The sequence below is a fragment of the Myodes glareolus genome, chromosome 9, assembly GCF_982192425.1.
Source record: "Myodes glareolus chromosome 9, mMyoGla1.1, whole genome shotgun sequence".
In the NCBI taxonomy this organism is placed as follows: domain Eukaryota; kingdom Metazoa; phylum Chordata; class Mammalia; order Rodentia; family Cricetidae; genus Myodes; species Myodes glareolus.
Window position 1 is genome coordinate 64,233,233 of NC_142034.1, and position 20,081 is coordinate 64,253,313.

General features: G+C 46.3%; 1 protein-coding gene across 1 annotated transcript; it reads right to left on the reverse strand.

The window, feature by feature from the left end:
- Positions 1–107: 107 nt before the first annotated feature.
- Med9 (mediator complex subunit 9) lies at positions 108–14,670 on the reverse strand. Its single transcript, XM_048448077.3, has 2 exons — positions 14,420–14,670; positions 108–1,804 (listed from the first exon to the last, which is right to left on the reverse strand). The coding sequence occupies exons 1-2, from the start codon at positions 14,629–14,631 to the stop codon at positions 1,588–1,590; spliced, it is 429 nt and encodes a 142-aa protein (XP_048304034.1). The 5' UTR covers positions 14,632–14,670; the 3' UTR covers positions 108–1,587.
- Between the last annotated feature and the right edge of the window lie 5,411 nt (positions 14,671–20,081).

The following is a 20,081-nucleotide window of genomic DNA, read 5'->3' on the forward strand; positions in this document are numbered from 1 at the left end:
CACACCCCACTTGAGTTCTTCATTATAAAACCTGCAACCTCAGGGTTTGACTCCTAACACTGCTGGAAAGTAGATAATAAAGAAAAAGACAGCAGGCAAACCATGTGTCCTGAGAGCAGAGCATACTTTATTCCCATGTCTGCAGATCTGACAGGTCAGAACCGGGCAGAGAAGTTTCCACCTCCTCCACCCTCTGAGGAGCCTTTCTCTCTGCCTAGCAGGAGGGTCTGAAGCTCCTGCGTGTCGTGTGTTCTGTGCTTTACAGAAGTGGGGCAGAGCCTTAAAACTGGCTCACCCACTGCTCAAATTTCCAGAAAATCGGAGAATAACTGATTCAGTTAAATAACAGTTCCCAGGTAGTCATGCTTAATTGGCTCTCCTCTCAACCTCAGAGCCCACTTTTCTGCCCAAACTACTGCAACTCAACACCCTCTTTCACACATCCCAAGTCCCAACTGTGAGACATCTCAGATAGGCAGTACCACAAGAACCCCTACTGAAACCATCCCCAGCCAGCACTCCTGCCAACAAGGCTAGTTGGCAAGCACCTGCTAAGTCCTAAAGTGGTCAGCCCAGGCTGTGCCCATTTCAAGATCCAAACAATACTCTGTACTTCTCACCTTACTCCTGAGAAAGGGCCACCCTCCCTTAGTGTGACAGCCCCTGGGAGGAAGAGAACACAGTGTCTCCCTGGGACTAGCTGGGCACACTCTACAGCTAGAGCACAGGTATGGAGCCAGGCTTAGCTCTCCCTGCCCTTCAGACAGGACAAGACCACACACACCCCTGGCTGAGGAACTGCCCCATTACCCTTCCAGCCACTCCGCTCCACATCAGAAGTGTGCAGGGACCATGTGCAGAGGAGCAAATGAGGCTGACTTCTTGGCTGGAGAAGTGATGACGTAGTAAGTCAGGGCCGATGAATCAGGGCAGAGCTGCTTGCTTAACAGCCCCTTTGAGCCAGTGTGGGAAGAACAAAGGCCCCAGGCAAGCAGTGCTTTGGCTATTCTGAGCACTGCCTGGAGTGATGGAGATAAAGGGAGCAAGAACCTATAGGGCTAGATGCAGGAGGCTGAAAACTGGAGTTGCCAGCCACTGGCTGGCAGGCAAGGCTCTGGGCTAACGCCCCAGAGATACAGTTTCATTCAGTAGCTCAAACAAAAAAGGAAGTGAACAGTTTTGGGGGAGAAGCCACCCACCCTCTGGCCTTTCAAAACAATGTTCACATGCTCCCAGCCTTCTTTAATTATATTAAATCCATGCCATCTCAGTGTAGGCCTAATTTACCCCACGAATTCTATGTAAATGCTTCATGAAACTGCTGTTAATGGGAACAGTATGTACCTGATATACGCTGATGGTATCAGGAGTGGGAGGAGCTGAGCGAAGGAAGGGAACAGCTACTTCCTCTCCTGGGCCCTCTAGATCTGCTGATGGGGCCCAGGCATAGCTAGTCAAGGCTGAGTAGAGCCAATGAGGCCCCACACCAGGCATGTGTGGCCTCACAGTTTAGAGCTAGGCTCCCAAGAAGCTGGACACCACAGGTGTGAGGTTTTCAGTCCCTTGGCAGCTGTTATGAGAGCTAGCCTACTCCTTGGGGATCTCAAACATGCAGAGGCTCTTATACTTCTGCAGAAGCTCATTCTTCGTCCTGACTTGCTCCCGGAGGCTGTGTAGCTGTTGCTGTTGCTGCTCAGGGCTCACGTGGATGCCGGGCATGGTGCCTATGAGCTTCCGCATCTCCTGGAACTTTGTTTTGAGCGCATTCAGGTCCTGGTGGAGATCTGGGCTGTCCTTGTCCATGCTAGGGGCAACAGCGGAAGTAGAAGGCAGTCAGTTATTAGTAGCTACAGCTCATCTCCACCTCAGCTTCTAGTTCTATACCCTCTGACATCTTTCGGAATGTTCTGTTTGACATGTCTAACCCGTGACTAGGTTGCCCATCCCAGAAGACAGGGATTGGTCATTTTGGTTTTTTCTTTAGCTTTATGTTAGATCATTAAAACATTCCCTTAACCAGCACACTTGACAAATCAGATACTTAAAGCTCTCTGCCCCACTGAGGGCAGGAACTGAGCTGGCTTCATCACAGGTGTCTTGATGGTCCTGACCCCATACGTAGGACACCACACTCAAGAAACAACTATGGATAAAGAATGCTTGCACAAGTATGACAACTTGAGTTTGGAGCCACACCACCCATGTAATAACAGGGGCACATGTGTCTATAACCCCAGCTCAGGTGAGGGTATGGTATAGAAACAGGCAGATCCCAGAAGCCAACAAATTAAAGTAGCAAGCCTCAGGTTCTGTACAAGGGCATACCCAAAGTGCCCTCCTCTGGCTCTCCACCACACACACGCACGCACAATACACCAAATTAAGTTTTCAAAACACCACCTGTCAAAAGAGTGAATGACTGGAAAGCAAGGCCACAGCCACGCTAAATAAATACACCATTACCAATCACCAGCTGACTGCTACACAAAACAAAGAATCAAAATAAACTTGCTGACATACTCCACTCCACCTGACCTGAGCCATTTCTAGGCCAAACAGGAGACTTTGTGATTGGCAAGACTTTCATTTCACTGAGGTATGATGCTGGCTTGGGCTTTTATTAATGTAAAGACGAATTCCCATAAAGCTAGTCATGAATTTAACTCAGCTACAGATCTCAGCAGACAGGCTCTCTTCTATCACAGTTCCGCAAATGCCTTCTTCTGGGTCAAGTCTATTTTGAAGGCAGATCGTTCAGATCCGTTCACAGCTGTGATCCACTGCAAAGATCCTGATTCCTTCCATCAAACCAAAGGCAAAAGAAGAACAAAAACCCTAAGAACAACTGGGCAGTGCTGGCACACACCTTTGATCCCAGCACTCAGGAGGCAGAGGCAGGCGAATATGAGTTCGAGGCCAGCCTGGTCTGGTCTACAAAGCAAGTTCCAGGGGACAGCCAGAGCTGTTACATAGAGAAATAAACCCTAAGAACAAAAGAATCACCCATGGAAGCCAGGAAAGAGATGAGTTTTGGAACAAGTCCCAGCACAGAGTAGACACTGCGTACTGCCACTGATTAAGTGTTGGAATTTAAAATACTCTCTTAAGAAAACTGGTTCACATAACAAACATAGAAGGATACAGTAAAAGCAAACAACAAACCCCACAACAACCAAAATGTGGAAGGAGGTTTGTAGTAATATAGTTCCTGAAACAAACCTAACCAGCTCCAAAGCTGATTCAGAAAGGGAAGCATGGACCATGTGTAAGATACTCGCTTCTGAAACCCTCCAAACTCCAGATATCCATTCTTTACCGGGTGAACTTTGAGGGAAGGACGTAGATTTCAGGTAAGAAACAGAAACATAGGGAAAGCCACCAGGAGTGGAGCTGGGCTGCAGGCCTCTGCAGTAGGCTGTTCACCTGCCCTAGTTGGTAGTGGTAAATAGAACAGAAGTCCTGGGGTGAGGAAAACACTATTCAGAAACCTGTTCAAACTAAGAGGGACTGGTTATGCCAGGATGACAGTGAAATAGTGAAATCCCCAGGCCTAAAGAAAAGGGTCAGCCGGACAGTGAGGGAACAGAAGTCGAGAGCTCTAAATGGGCCTGCCTTTGTGATCAACATTAGTCACCATCCAACTTTAGAAGAAAAAGAGAGAGACTAGGTCAAGAACGATGACAATCATACAAAGACAATTTAGAGCACCACAGTTCCATCTACTGTGTGTCCTTAAAGAGTGGGCATGAATACTACAACCACGGGGGCACGGAGGGCAGAGCATCCTCCTAGCAGCCAGCATAGGCATTTAGGCATGAGTCCCAGTCTTGTGAACAAAAGTCTAGGAACAATGGGTGCATCTAAGAATATGCCCTGATTTCCTCTAATTTCTTTTTTGCACAGAAGCAAATTGGCAACAAGTGAGCAGTTGTTCTGCTCAAGTCCTCCAGCAATGCAGAAACAAGGGGAGGCCATGGGTCAGCAGCCGGCCTGTTCTCACACCTGACAGTCACTCTCCTCACCTCTGGGTACCCTGACCTGGCTGCCTGCATCTTCCGACAACAAACTACTGTGCTTCTCAGAAACATGTCCCACCTGTCCCTGCCGGCCAGCCCTGGGACTAGTGCCCCTCAGTCCTCTCTGTCCACAGCTTTTCCTCCCACTGGACTGACTCCTGTGGCTTTCACGTCCCCAGATTAAACGTTTCTCTTAAATATTAGTAGATGCTAAAGGGAAGAAATTAAAATAGCTATCAAGGCTTTAGAAAAGGGAAGTCCTTTTAGTCCCAAGTCTCAGAGCCACCTGTGTTAGCATATGATGTAAACGGCTATAGATCATCAACATGTGCAGTAACACGCAACTATGTGTGTACTTTTGTTATCCTGACAGAGCAAATCAAATATGGTTCTCATTCTTCTCTTTTCACTTAATCCATTTTGGATGGAGGTCTTTCCACATTAATATGCATTTGATTACACCGTAAAATTATTTACAGACCATCATCTGGAATGCTTGTAATTCATCAAAATGGCAATGGACATCATATATCTGCATCTTTACATAACTCTGCAAGTATTTCCGAAAGATAATGTCCTATGGGGGAATTCTGGGTCAAAGGCTTTATATAATTTTTGACATATATTGCCAGAATATTCTTCTCAGCATAGCAACACACACCTATAATCCCAGTTTCTTAGGAGACTGAGGTAGGAAGACCAAGTTTGAGGCCAGTCCAGGCAGCACAGGAAGACCCCATTCCAAACATAAATGTATCTCCTCAAAACTCATGACTGTCTCTCCTCCCCTGACTGCAGGCAATCTTATCTGGCTATTAGTGGCTACTTCCTGCCTAGCCATGATCTGGTGTTCTCTGTGGTTCTGCCAGCACCCACCAGGTCTTTGGTACAGTGGCACTGGACTTCCCATACCAGCTTTCATTAGCCACAGTATTGAAGGGGTTTTCCTTCTCTCCAGTGATCAGTTAGAGAAGGTTCTGCTACTTAGAGAAATTTGAAAAAACTGTCCTACGACATGTCTTTCCCTCACTCCCAGCAACTCCCACAGTCCTCTTCTCCAAGTCTAGCTCCCCCTCCAGCATCCAGATTTTCTAGGAGCCTGCAAGCATCCACAATGGGACTGCCATCTGCCTGCCTGTCAACATCCATAATGGGACAGCAGCCCCCACTCACTAAGGCTGCCCTCTCCAATTCTCCCAGCCATGTGTCCAGTCAGCCCCCTCCCCCACACTACTTCAGACAACCATTGCCAATGCTTCTTAGACATCCAAGTTCTCTCCTGCTCCTAATCCCTTTGTCTCACCCACTTTTAGAAATCCAAATCTGCGTAAGTCACTATGGGGAGCTGTGGTAGCTCTATCCCAACATACCCACGGGGCGAGCTGTGAAGGAGACCACCGGGAGAGCACTCTTAACTTATTCTTCCCTGGACTCCTTCCCCAACAGCACAGGGAGGCTGCCCTCTTGGAGGCCCTCAGGGCCGGGTCAGTTCTACTGTGAATCTGAGAACTGGCACAGATGCAGAGGCTAAGATGCCGCTCTTCCCAGTAGTCTCCAGACAGTCTCTAAGGGCACCCTTTCTGCTCCAGGACACAGCGGAAAGAGTGGGCACTGGGTGGACACAGGGCAAGCACAGGGCAGACACAGGGCAGTGGAACTGTGAATCCCAGACATGGCCTGTGGGGGCACTTCCTTCCTGCATAGTCCAGCAGGCCTCAGCTGGCAAGGAGCCTGTGTGTGGGAAGAGGCAGGTCAGCAACACCCTGTTCCCAGAACAAAGGTCTCGCTGACCTGCCTTGAGCAGGCGGGAGGGACACATGCACTCATCACTTAAACTCCTGGTGCTGGCTTAACAAGGATGGTCTCCTGTACCCACTAGCAACCTTAGACATCTGACAGAAGTATGACATTTAATAAAGCCACATTGCTTAAGTATTCAAATCGACTACTAACGGGGTGGGCCAAGAGTGGCACACAGGCAGGGACACTTCACTTCAGAACAGGCAGGCTGGGACCTTAGTTTCAAACTCAGATGAGATGACTTTGAAGGCCATGCTTTACTCCTCCTTTCTTGTCTGTGTCTTTGTAGCTGCACCATATACAAGGAAAGGCCTCAAAGAGTGGGGTTTATAGTTCTTACAAACATCTCCTCTCCTCATTCTTTCAAACTTCAAAAAATAGGCCTGGTATAATGGCACATCCCTTTATCTCAGCACTTGAGAGGCAGAGGCAGGCATTTCTTTATGAGTTCAAGGCCAGCATAATCTACATAGTAGTTCCAGGACAGCCAGGGTTACACAGAGAGACTCTGTCTCCAAATAACAAATATACAGTCTGTAAATCCTAGTACTGCCACTGAGCCTTGGGCTTCATGACTGACAGGCAAGCACTAAGCCACTAAGTTACATCCTCAGTCTTCCTTTTTCTATTGTCCACAAAGGCCTTGAACTCACAATCCTCTTACCCCGGCGTCCCCAGTAGCTGGACTTACAAGGCTGCACCAGCAGGCCTTGCAAACATGCAGTTCACATTTAACTGTTCATTCAACTCTGGGAACAATGATGGGAGAAAAGCCAGTGTTTGGACTCCAACTCTAAGCAGGGCTGTTTCAGCCACAGTCTCCAAGTACCAGGTGGAGTCACAGGGTGCAGTGGAAAGTTCTGGCACAAAACTCTGAGCATGGAAGGTGGCCACTAGGTGAGTCTATAAAGATATATAGTCAAAGACACCTGCAACTACCGGGCTCTGCAGTGGCAGCTTGTTCAGTCATACAATATGGTCTGCTATGACCCCTGAATAAAAGGCTAAAAGTCTGGGCTCAATTTTGAAAAAGGGAACCCAAGAGAAGCTTTGAGGCATGGTCTCACCATGTAGCCCAGGCTAGCCTCAAATGAGATTTCCCCCTATCTCAGCCTCCTGAGTGTCAGCACAGAGGTACTGTAGCGTGCAATATTCCAGAAAATTTTGGGCAGGGAAAAATGAACCTACAGAATGAATTGAAGAGAATTTAAAGGCAAAGAGACTAGTTAAGAAGTGGTGGTGCAGGGAATCTCTGAGAGTTTGAGACCAGTCAGGTATATAGAGCAAGCTCCAGGACACCAAGGCTACACAGAGAAACCCTGTCTTGAAAAACACAAACAAAACAAAACAAACAAACAAAAAACCCTGACTGATCCAAAACTGAGGTTACAGACCTGGATGAGTGGCATCAACAGGTTTGAAAGTACAGTGCAGGTCTAAACGGCACAGCCCACTGAGCACACACACATGGCTATGGGGCAGCAACATAGGATGCCACAGGAAGTAAGCCAAGCAAGAACAAGATGGAAAACTACCTTAAGGAAAATAAATAGACCATAAAGAGCTCAGGACTATGATACCTTAGCATCAGAGAATAGGATGTCTAGAAGTTCAGAAAACATTTGGAGACCGAGTATATGACTTTTCAAGGCAGCAATTCAAACATGAGTTAATATTTAATAACCGGCAGTTGGGAAAGGTGGCAGAAGAAAGTCCATCCAACCATTTACCCTCCACAAAAAAGTATCGTAGAAACATCTAAAAATTAAAAGTAAAAAATCAGAACCACAATAGTTCTACGAGAAGGAGATCACTAAGACCTCTGTTTTGAGCTAGGTGTGCCATACACACCTTTAATTCCAGCGTTCTAGAAGTAGAGGCTGCATATCAAGTTCCAGGACAGGTGACCAACACAACATACAGAAACCCTGTCTCAAAAACCAAAAATAAATCAAAGACTTTGTTTTATTGTTGTTTCAGAACACTGGGAATAGAACCCAGGGCCTTGTACACGCTAGGCAAGTGCTCTAACACTGAGCCACACCTAGTGCCAAAGCCTTTCTAAGCAAGATTCTGTTATGGTTTGATACAAAATGTCTCCCACAGGCTAATATTTTAAACACTTGGTGACACTGTTAATGAGAAGTTCTAGAAACTCTGGGGGTGGGAACAAAGCTGAAAGAATTAGGACACTGGGGGCATGTCCTTGGGGAGTATTTTGTCCCTACCCCTTCCTTGCCTTCTTTCTACTTCCTGGCCATCATGATGGATGATTCAACTGTGTTTAGCCAAACTCTCCATCATGATGGACAAACACTCTCAGTGAGGCAAAATAGTCATCCTCCTGTAGGTTTTTCTACCATGTGTTTTGTCACATGACAAGAAAGGGAACAAACACAGACTCATACTTGGAAGCTGTGAAGGAAAAGCTGAGCAAATCTGATTACATCAAATCACGATTTTAAGTAGGGGAAAAAAATCACCACGACCAAAAGGAAAGAAAAGTTACCAAAGAGGAAAGAAAAGTCAACAGCCTGGTGATTTACATCTGGAAAGCAGAGACAAGAAGCTCGGCTCAACAGAAGTACAGGAAACTAGAGGGGACGGGTACGTAAACCAAAAATAGCAACAAAAAATTAAATTTGCAAGCCAGGTTTGATGGTACTTGCCTTTGAATCCAGCACTCAGGAGGCAGAGGCAGGTGGATCTCTGAGTTGGAAGCTAGCCTGGTCTACATAGCAAGTTCCAGGCCAGACAGAGCTACAAAGTGAGGCCCTGTCTCAAAACAAATTAAAACTGCATACATATGAAAAGATGGCATACTAAAAATAATAAAACACACCAACTGATTATCATTTCTGACCTATCTATCAGACTAGCCAGTTAAAAGTTTAATGGTAGCAGCAGAGGTATGGAGGAAAGAGAAATATACTGGTAACAAAGCATAAATTGATGCATTTCCCCAACTTTGCTAATAGTGACCGGAATGTTATATTCACCTACCACATCAGTAACAATTTCTTGAGACTCTAGAGAACTCACTGAGAAAGCGCAGACCCAGATACTCATTCCGGCTCCAACCACAGGGGCAGCGCGCATACGCACTAAGAGTCAATGACTGCACTGCTACGTGGAATATGGACAGATCTGGGAGAGGGAGGCAGTGGAGAGGAGTGGAGAGAGATTACTTCCTACTTTCCATCTATGGGATCCACCTTTAATTTGTCTTAGTGCTCCTTAGGTGGCAGATTTACGGGCCACTTCAGGTTGACAGAGTTTGCAAGAGAACTGACGTAGTCTGACCTGAAGTTTGGAGGAGTCAGCTAAAAAGATGAAATGAGCAGCAGCTGTGAAAATAGAAACTGCGTGTCCCCTGCTTCAGTGTTTCCACGGCAGAGGATTTACTTCACTATAAACTCAAGCAAAGGACTTCATCCCAGCATGATGCCTATTGCAAAAAGGAAAAATCAAAATGCCTACATGTGAAGACCAGCTGCATCTCAGATGGGATTCTCTGTAGCTCCCTCAATGAGACAGACTTTTACATGTCACAGGATGGAATCTACAGCAGCCTAAGGAGATGGCACACGACAGCCTGGTCCCCATTTCTATGACTTTCTGAAAAAAAACACATGTATATAAACCCAAAGAAGAAACTTCGGGTATTCCCAGCAGCCACACTTGTACTTGGAAACTGTCCTTTTTGTTAATTAAACCTCCCTTATGATGTAATTGATGCTGAGCTTTTTAGAAGGACAAGGTTACATTCTGTACTTGAGACTTTCCACCCTTACTTATCCCAGAAAAGGATGATACATAACTCAAGGACTGCGGAGGAAGCACAGGACAAGACATCAGAGCCTGGCAGAGCCACTCTGGACCAGTAGGCCTGCTGCTGGTCCCCGTCCCTGACTCCCAGCATATAAGATCTGCTGGCAGCTTAGTCCTCCAAGAATAAAGGATTACCCTCCAAAGGAAATGCTGCCCTCAATTTCCTGGCTCCTCTACAATCTCCCTCCTTCCTTGGATTGTGCTAAGCACATCACACTGAGCAGTGACCTCAGGAGTCACGAGTGCACAGCTTTTCTTCCTTATCCAGCTTTCCTCCCCTACCTTCTGCCCTCTTGTACTATCAGACTCGTAGGTGGCGTCACCCACTATGAGCTGCGACCCCAGGCTCCTAAATCCTTTCCTCCCCCTGCCCCAGGCATAGTCCTAATCCCTTTTCCTCACCAACCTAAAAACTCACCCAACACCCCAGAGTTTCAAACTGGACTTACCTTTCTTCATGGAGACAGTACCAGTTGGCCTCTCTGGATCCTGTCTTTCTTTTTATTTTGAGACAGGGTTTTTCTGTGTAACAGTCCTGACTGTCCTGGAACTCACTCTGTAGACCAGGCTAGCCTTGAACTCAGATCTACCTCCTTTGCCTCCCATGCACTGGGACTAAAGGCATACACCACCTCCACCCAGGGGTCCTGTCTTTCTTACTACAGTTTCTTTTCCGTGCCTAGTAGCCAGCACTGCTAGTCACATATCTACAGTGAGCTGCTAGAAGCTGAGTAGGATGACCAGAACTGGATTTTCTTGAAGGCAACTTTTCTCCCCAGAATCTTTTCCTTTTGGCTGGTCACACACTCCAGGAGGTTTCCTTATTCTCTCTGCCAGGTTAGCAGCCACACTGTTGAGGGGTGATTGAGGCGCTCATAACCCGTTTTCAGCTGGCTTCCCTTCCCAGCCCTGAAGTATGCTACGTGTCCCACACTGACTCTGGCTTATTCCTTGCCAAGGATCAATCTTCGGCAGAGCAATGCTTTCACTGTCTACAAGGTGGAAGAAGGGTATTGGGCAGGAGAGCGGGTCAAGACTGTGGGTACGTCCTCCTTAGACTTTCCCTGTTCTTATACCACCTTCCTTCACACTGCTTACAGGGGTGTGGGGAAGGCCATGGTCAAGGTAGTTGTTTCAGGGTCAGTAGGTGAGTTAGCCCCCCCTTGTGTGTCCTTTTAGACAAGCCCATGTGATCAGCCTGCCATCTTTCACAGGCATGCACCTTAGAGCTCTCCCAGTTCTATAAGAAGCAGAGTTGGCTGCCCAAGGCTACCTAGCCATAAGTTAGAGCTGTAGTTTGAACCCATCATTCCTGGCTGGTCTGTAACTAGACATGTAGACTAGGTTGGTTTCAGTTTCAGAGATCAGCCTTAGTCTCCTGAGTGTTGAGATTAAAGGTGTGCACCACCATGCCCAATTTAGATCTACTGATGTATAGAGACAGGAAAATCACAGCCTGGGAAGACTAAGTATTCGCAAAGATGGTAAGGCAAGCCTCAGCACACAAACTTGAACTCAGACCCTCTGACTTCATAGCATCTTCTTGGTACATCTCACTTCCTGTCACTAAGGCTAGCACAACCCAAGTGCTCTGCTGGCTTGGGAACTTCTGTTCTGCAGCATGGGTGGATGTGCACCTGTGATTTAATTAATCCATGTATCTCTGGGTTACCCCAATATTCCAGCATTGCCCTGAGATGGTCAGGGTTTTTGTTATTGTTTGTTTGCCTTCCTCTCTTCTGTCTCACCTATGTATCTGCCAAAAGCTCACACAGGGGACAGTCTGCCTTACCCTACATACAGGATGTTCATGTCGTCTGAGGCCAAGAGAACAGTATAATGTGAGACCCGAAGCTTTGCGGACACTTGAAAAGCTGCAGATGAGCACTGTGCCTGCTGTGTTGTGTCAACTTGACAGAGTTGGCAGGCAGGAGGAAGCCTCAACTGAGAAAACACTTCCACAAGATCAGGCTGAAGGCAAGACTATGGAGCATTTTCTTAATTTGTGATTGATATGGGAGCGCCCAGCCCATGGGTGAGCCACCCCTAGGATGATGGTCTTGGATTCTAGTAAGAAAATACACTGAAGCCAGGCATGGTAGCTCACACCATTAATCCCAGTACTCGGGAGGTGAAGGCAGACAGATCTCTGAGTTTGAGGTCAGACTGGTCCATAAATAGTTCCAGAATAGCCAGGGCTATATAGAGAAACCGTCTCCAAAAACCAGAAGAAACAAGAAAAGAAAGAAAAGGAAAGCAGGTTGAACAAGCAGGCGAAGCAGGTCAGTAAGCCGCCCTTCATGGCCTCAGCATCAGCTCCTGCCTCCAGGTTCCTGCCCTGACTTCCCCCAGTGGTAAACAGTGATATGGAAGTAAAAGCCACATAAACCATTTCCTTCACAATCTGCTTTTGGTCATGGGGTTTCATCACACAACAGTAACCCTAGCTAAGGCAAGCACCAAGCCACCATACTGCAAGGGACCTAGGCTGCCTCAACTCCAGTGAAGTTGGCTATTAAGATTTCTAGGCCAAATGGCAATTCCTTATCAGCAAAACATCAAAGGGCACATTCATAAACATGACTAGAATTGTAATCTTGTCTTAATTTACTTTTAGTATTTAATGGTTTAGTAGAGGTTACAAGTTCAGGGGTTTGCACCTAGTGTCCTGTGGCTATCCCAGTCATCGCTGAATAACCTGGTCAATGCCAGATCATGCATACAGTAATATAGTCTAATGGTTACAATGTAACCAAAACCTTCCTTTGCCTAGTGGCACAGGAGCTGTGGTAACACCGTAGCAGAATACATCACTCACACTGGTGTGAAGGAAAAAGAAACTACAGTAATTATTGCCAGGTATAAAAGTATATCATATACAATTGCAGGTAGTGCCTAATGTTTGATAATAATAACGATGTCACTAGTTTCTGCATTTACTGTAGTGCACTTTTTCCATGATTTTAAAGCACACTCCCTCCTACGGAAAGATTCACAGTTGCTAGGTGTAATGGTGCACACCTGTAGCCCCAGCACTCAGGAAGCTGAGATAGGAGAATCAAAAGGTCAAAGACAGCCTAGGCTTTGTAGCAAAACCCAGTCTCAAACAAAATCACCCCTTTTAACAGAATGTCCTAAGACACCAGCAGCAGTTTTTATACACCCTAAGTTACCAAGACTTTTTTGTTTATTATGTGTGTCGTATGCCTTTTATCTGTTTGGAAGGGGGTGTTATTCAGGTCTGAGAATGCCTGTGAGTGTTGTGGGTGGGCACGCTGAAGCAGGTTGTCTTTTTCTGTGGCTCTTCACCTTACTGCTTTAAGACAGGGTCTCATGGTTAATGGGAAGCTCATAGTATCAGCTAGGCTGGCTGGCCAGAGATCTCAAGATGTGTTTGTCTCTGCCCTGAAATGCTGGGGCCACAGGGCATGAGCAGCCATGACTGCTTTCTAGGTGGATGCTGGGGATTCAAGCTCGGGTCCTCTTGCCTGCACAGCAGGTGTTCTCACCTGCCAAGCCACCCAACTCTCTTACCGTTACCAAGAATCCTGGCAGCACCAAGAGGCCCCAGGGAGTGACTGTCCTATGCCACCTGAGTTTACCAAAGCACACTTGAGTTGAGAATGCTTGCACAAGTGTCCCTCTTGGAAGTGACACAACTGTATATGGAGAGTAACAAAAAAACGTAAGCTATCTTGCAGACTAGAGACTTGTGGCCAAAAAGATGACACTCACATCCTTGAATAGTCTATTAGGGTTAAAATGGGAGACAATCATTCAGAGCAACTTCTGTGTCTTTGTTTCAAATGTTTTCTAGCATCACCCTCTCCAGTTTACTTTTTTTTTTTTTTTTTAGTTTTTCGAGACAGGGTTTCTCTGTGTAACAGTTCTAGCTGTCCTGGAACTCAGTCTGTAGACCAGGCTGGCCTCAAACTCAAAGAGATCTGCCTGCCTCTGCCACCCCCCCCCCCCCCAGTGCTGGGATTTAAGGCGTGTACTACCACCGCCTGGCTCCCTCTCCAGTTTTAAAAACGCTTGTTTTTCTCTGCTTCTATCTGGTAATCCCTGTGACAGTAAATCGCTGGTTCCTTTCCGGTGTACATCTGTAGTCCTTAACAGTGTCACACAGGTAAAGATGTTGCCTAGCACTGAAACGGGAACTGTGTACAAGGCAAAAATCTCGCATCTGAAAATCTAAAATTCCCAATATTAGAAAACTTTTAAGGGCCCACACAATGGTACATGTGGGGAATTTCACACTAGGATTCATATAAACAACTAAAACGCAGGTATAGTAAAACTATTGTATAAAATTGCCTTCAGATGGCAGAGCATGGGGGCACACGCCTTTAATCTCATTATTCGAGAGGCAGAGGCGGGTTAATCTCTAAGCGTTCAAGGCCAGCCTGGTCTACAGTGCGAGTTCCAGGAGCTAGGGCTACGCAGAGAAACTAGGTCTCGAAAAACAAAAACAAATTCCCTTCAGACTATGTGTATAAGGACTTGAGACCCATCCCCAAGACGCCGGGGGATCTGGGATGTAAACAAGAGTGCACTACAGAACCTGAGAATTTGCTCAGTCTGTGGGCTTCACCCGGGTGCACAGTGTAACTCTCCAAGCTCGGGAGTTTGCAGAACTCACAAGCCGACTGTGTGGCCCCTCTGGGAAAACGGGGCGTGGCCCAGAGCGCCTAGGCTTCGGCTGCTCGGACCGAACCAGCAACATCAAAGGCCGGGGAAAATTGGTGTCTTGACCTCTCCTAGGCCCTTACCATTTGATGACATTGTGAACCAACGGTAAAAAGGAGTAATTCTCCTCCTTCACGCCTGCAGGGGACTGAGACCGCGGAGCCGGCGGTGGCGGGAGCGTGGCGACCGGTAGAGGCTGAGGCGGCGGCGGCGGCTTGGACTCCGGTAGCAGCTCGGGTGGTGGCTGCAAGGTATCTTCGGCCTGTCTCCCACCCGCCACCCCGGAGGAAGCCATGGTACCAAGCGTGCGGTGGCTGCCGAGGGTCGCAGAATGCTTGCGTCACAGCTGTGCGCCGAGAAGCCGGGCGGGAAAAGGCTTTGAGCCTGCGCCCTGGGCGCAGACGAAAGAGTGTTGCTAGGCGACAGGTGTCAGGACAACTAAATTAAGTAGTCAGGAGTAGGGGACCTAGTTCAGTCATCTTTTCCCAGTTCACATGACAGAGAAGGATCAGAACACCAACGAGGACCGCTCCCCCACCCCGGGACTGGAAAGAAGAACGGATGACGCCGGTGAGCCCCTCGTGAAACGAACTGAGGCAGCGAGCATCTAGATGACAAGGACCTACGCTTCTTTGTGTCATGCCAGTCTCCAGGAGGGCGCTGACTGGTGACAACAAAACACACCACACAAACACATTGTCTCTCCAGGTCCCACAAGGCTACCAAGGGAGAAATTAATCGTTCTTCAAGTATTTAGTCTGCATCTAGCAGGTGCCAGACTACATATGTATTTAAGACTCTAAGATCTTGGGCCAAGTGGGGTGTGTGTGTGTGTGTGTGTGTGTGTGTGTGTGTGTGTGCTTCTGATAGATATTATTCTTCTCTAGGCGAATATAACACGGAAGCTGTGTTATATATTTCTGGGCAAGGATGACAGAAATCCTGCTCTTGATTAACAAAAGACAGAAATTACTAAGGCTATTAACTAGGAGAGGCTGGCTGTCCTCCGTCAACCCCCATGTCAGTAAAGAGCGGCAAAGAGCCCACATCCTGGAAGCAAAAAGGAACAGGAAGGGGCTGGAGAAATGGCTCAGTGGTTAAGAAGAGTGCTCACTGCTTTTCCAGAGGACCCAGGTTTGATTCCCAGGACCCACAAGGCAGCTCACACCTATCTGTGACTTCAGTTCCAGGGAATCTGACACCTTCACAGGGACATACATACAGGCAAATACCAATGACACAAAATAAAAATAAATCGTGAAAAAAAAAAAAGGGAACAGGAATGTGGAAGTTCACGGTGGCCAATTCCAAGCGGAGCAGGGACATCTCTGAGTTCAGTCACTTTGGGCAGGGCTTATGCAGCCAGATCTTCCAGAAATGGAATGTTGGAGGTGTTTTGAGGTTTTTAAGTTATGGGTCTCAGAACTGTTTTCTTCTGAGCTGCGAAGAGTGTCCCAACAGAGGAAGTGGGGGAAGTGTGGGGAAAAGAATAATTGCAGTGTTGCATAAAGAAACTCAGAAACAAAGTGAAATTTGACAAGGTGATTTCCTTTTGAAAAAATGACCACACCAGAACCCAAACCAAAACAGCAAAAATACTCAAAAAAATGCCCACTGCCTTTTAGCCCTAACTTAGGTGGAGACTGCATTTCATCCCATCGGTGGGGCACGGTAGCACCTGTACTACAGGATGGTATGTGAGCCAGCATCTAAGCTGGAGACTTAAACACACACACACACACACACACACACACACACACACACACACACACAGAGAGAGAGAGAGAGAGAGAGATGGGTCATCCTTGATACAATGAATGCCAACTTTGTTGTGCTCCAGGGAAGCTTATATAGGGATCCTTAACTGACAGCCCCAGCTCGGCTGGGATCTTTCAGCTGCAAAACTACCAGAACCCACTCCCTTGATGTGAGGGTCTCATGCTCAGAGCAACTGTAGGCACAGGTAAACAAGTTGTTTACAAGAAACTCAGGGTCTGGTGGTCTGCTGTCCCCAACAGGACACAACTTCACAATATGACATGATGGGCTAGTTACCCAAAAAGGGGGGATCCAGTCAATATAAGCCCTTGTGAGACTAAGTGTCTTTGATAGAAAAATGTTTCTCACTGCATGAAACTGTAGGGTTTCCTTATAACCCAGGACCTCTCCACCCAAGGGGAGGGTTCATAAGTCTTGGGAGAGAATGGAGGTCTGTTGAAATTGGAACAGATGTGCCAGAAGAGAGGAGACACCCCTGGAAATCTCTGGAGGAAAGTACGGAAAGATAGCAGTTATCACTACTTCTCTGGAATGAAAGTGACAAGAAATAATAATTAAAGCCCTCCTCTAATCCACTGAGAAACTCTGGGAGAGACACTTTTTTATTCTATAGAGAAGGAAACTGACGTTAACAAGGGCTCTAATAGCAGCCCCAGGATCACAAGGTCACAGAGCTTCCTTGACACCAAATCTATGGTCTAAAATCTACAGGTAGGTGATCTCAGGTTCTCCCTAATCTGTAACTTTATAATTCCAAGTGTTAACGTTTTTATTCAGAATTCAAAAAGCAATCTAGTAACCACCAATAATATCCTCATATGTCATCCCCCCCACAATGTGTTTTATAACTTAATTACAAGCACCAAATTTATCATTGGCAGAATGAGGGCATCTCTTTAAAAAAAAACCTCAAGTTATAAATAGATATGGCTAAAAAACAAATTGGGAATGTAGGAAGCATGAATAAGTATGGCGCATTGACAGTTTGCCCTAAAAATAGTTAATATAATTAGTGGCAAAGAATAGAGCTGACTTCACAACATTGGAAACAGATGTCAGAAAAATGCTCCCTATTCTGGCTTCATTAAAACTGAAATTGCTGCAAATAAGCGTGTGTCTGTACAGCCATGCTGATGAAAGTTAGAAAAGAGGGGTACCACTGAGATACGGAGAGATTGTGTGAGAGGCTTTATCCAGTTAAGCTGCAGCTGGACCTTCTTGGGCAGGTTCACATGGCTTCTCAGGGTACCTTGTTCCATCAGGTTTGTGGCTAAAAGGCCAGGCTTGAGCAGCCTGCCTGCCTTCAAGCCGTCCTTCAACTCTTAGGAGTGGTCTGACTTTGGACAGTTGCTTAGCTTCACTTAGCTCCATAGCATCATAGGAAATCTGAGTGGGTTTTTATGTATTGTAATAGCGGGACTGTGTCTCCAAAGTCTGTGTGTGAGAAACAGCCCGATGGTCAAGGGTAGCACCTTTATGAGTCATTAGTTGAGTCACATGGATGAATTCATGTTACTTTAGAAATGAATTCTCTCGAAGAGGATAGGTTTGCCCTAAAAGCACGTTCTGCCCTCTCTCGCTCTCTAGTTACCCAATGCCTATTGTCATATTATGATAGCCATAAGCCCCATGGACAAACATGGCTCCTTAACCTTAGCCTTCTCAGCCTCTGCAGCTGTGCACAAAAGTCTCTGTTCATTATTAATCATCCAGTCTGTGCTTCACTAGAAGACAAAATGTTTAATACTTGGAATAATTCTCTGTGTGAAGTAATATAAAATGTATTCCCACTTGCATGTGGGGCGTTCTTCCTTTTCCTGTTAAAAAACCTAGATTGGCAACAGATTAAAATATCATCAGGGGCCCAGTGGTTACAAGCACTGGCTGCTCCTCCAGAGGACCTTGGTTTGATTCCCAGCAACCACTTGGGCAGTTCTGGGAGATATGATGCACTCTTCCAGCATCCACGGTCATGAGGTGTGCAAATGATGCACAAACACACAGTAGTCAAGAACCCATACAATGAAAGATAGAATAAATTGTAAATAAAATGAAAATACACACCCAAAGTTAATGCTCCTAAAACATCATCTTAATTCATTTAACTAGGATTTCATTTTTTAAAAAATATTTTTATTTCATTTACATTGGTGCTTTTTCTACATGTATGTCTGTGTGAGATTCTAGGTCTTCTGGAACTGGAGTTATAGACAGTTGTGAGCTGCCATGTGGGTGCTGGGAATTGAGCCCAAGTCCTCTGGAAGAGCAACCAGTGCTCTTAACCACTGAACCATCTCTCCATCCCCATTAGCACTCTCCTATAGAAATGCCGCTTGCACCACAGATGGAAGGTGCAGGGTCTTTCAGTTCGACAGTCTAGAAACAAAAAGCAAGTGAAGTTCATAGCGTATTTTGTTTATTGTAGTATAGAAACTATTATCATTTCAACAAAAACCGCTAAAAATAACTAAGGTGCGTATCCTATTTATCACACTGTCTTTGAAATCTGCTGTGTATTTTCTACCCATGTCCCATCTCCCTTTGAACCAGCCACATTTCAAGAGGTCTGTAAACAAATGTGGCAAGTGGTTACACTGGGTGGTGTACACATACCAAAGACATCGCCGTAGGCAGAGTTCGCCATCGCAGTAGTAGAATTGTGGAAGAACCAAGTGGCACAAAAGTGTTCCCTAAGCAGTGTGTCACAACCAAGTCTTTACTGCCCCCCAAAACACGTCTGGGCAAAGCGCATCTGACTTCAAAGAAAAAAGATTGATTTTGCCACACATGTTTAGGGGGTTTAGAGCAGCCGTTCTCAAACTGTAGCTCATGACCCCAAAGGACCATCGGAAAACACAGATATTTACATTATGATTCATAACAGTAGGAAAATTACAGTTATGAAGTAGCAATAATAATAATTTTATGGCTGGCAGTTGGTGACACACTCATTTAATCCCAGCACTCAGGAGACAGAGGCAGTTGAGTCTCTATGAGTCGAGGCCAGCCTGTTCTACAAAGTGAGTTCCAGAACAGCTAGGGCTAAAGAGAAATTCTGTCTCAAAAAACAAAATAATAATAACTATTTTTTTTTCAAGGTAGGGTTTCTCTGTGTAACAGCCCTAGCTGTCCTGGAACTAGCTCTTGTAGACCAGGCTGATCTCGAATTCACTCTGCCTCCCGAGTGCTGGGATTAAAGGCGTGTGCCACCACCGCCCAGCAACTATTATTTTTAAAGTAGGGGTCACCATGGCATGGGGAACTGTATTAAAGGGTCCCAGGATCAGGAGGCTGAGAACGGATGTGTTAGAGGATGACCAATTGGCCTTCTTGCCTTAGGAGCGCGGTGAGACAAAGAGGGCTACAGAGTGTAGCAAAACGTTCACCTCACAGCCAAAATGCAAAGGAGAGAAAAGATGGGACCAAGGGCTCACAATCACCCCTCTAAGGGAACTACTCCAGTGGCCAAAAGACCTCCCATTAAAGCATCTGTCTATATAGTACCAGGGGCTGAGAACTAGCTTTTAACACACGGGCCTCGAGGGCACATTTATCCAACCCATAGCATTATGCAAATGTTTATGATATAAAAAATCACACCATATATTATCCCTAGACACAGACATATGTATATGTGTGTGTGTGCGCGCGTGCGCTCGCGTGCATTGAGGAAAGGAACTGGAGGAGCCACCCCCACCCACTAAAGGGACAGAGAATTGGAATACGGTACATAAGACAGACAGAAACATTTGTTGTAGTAGTTTGTTTCTTTCATAAGTTGCAAGGGGAGGGACTGGAGGATCCAACTTCAATTCCCAGCACCCTTAAGCATCCAAGGCTCCCTTCTAACCTCCTTGAGCACCCACACACCCACATGCACGGGTATATGCAGAAACAGAGACACTCACATCCACAAACATAAATTATGTGGGGACTTAGCCAAACAGCCTGTGACAAGTTAGCCTG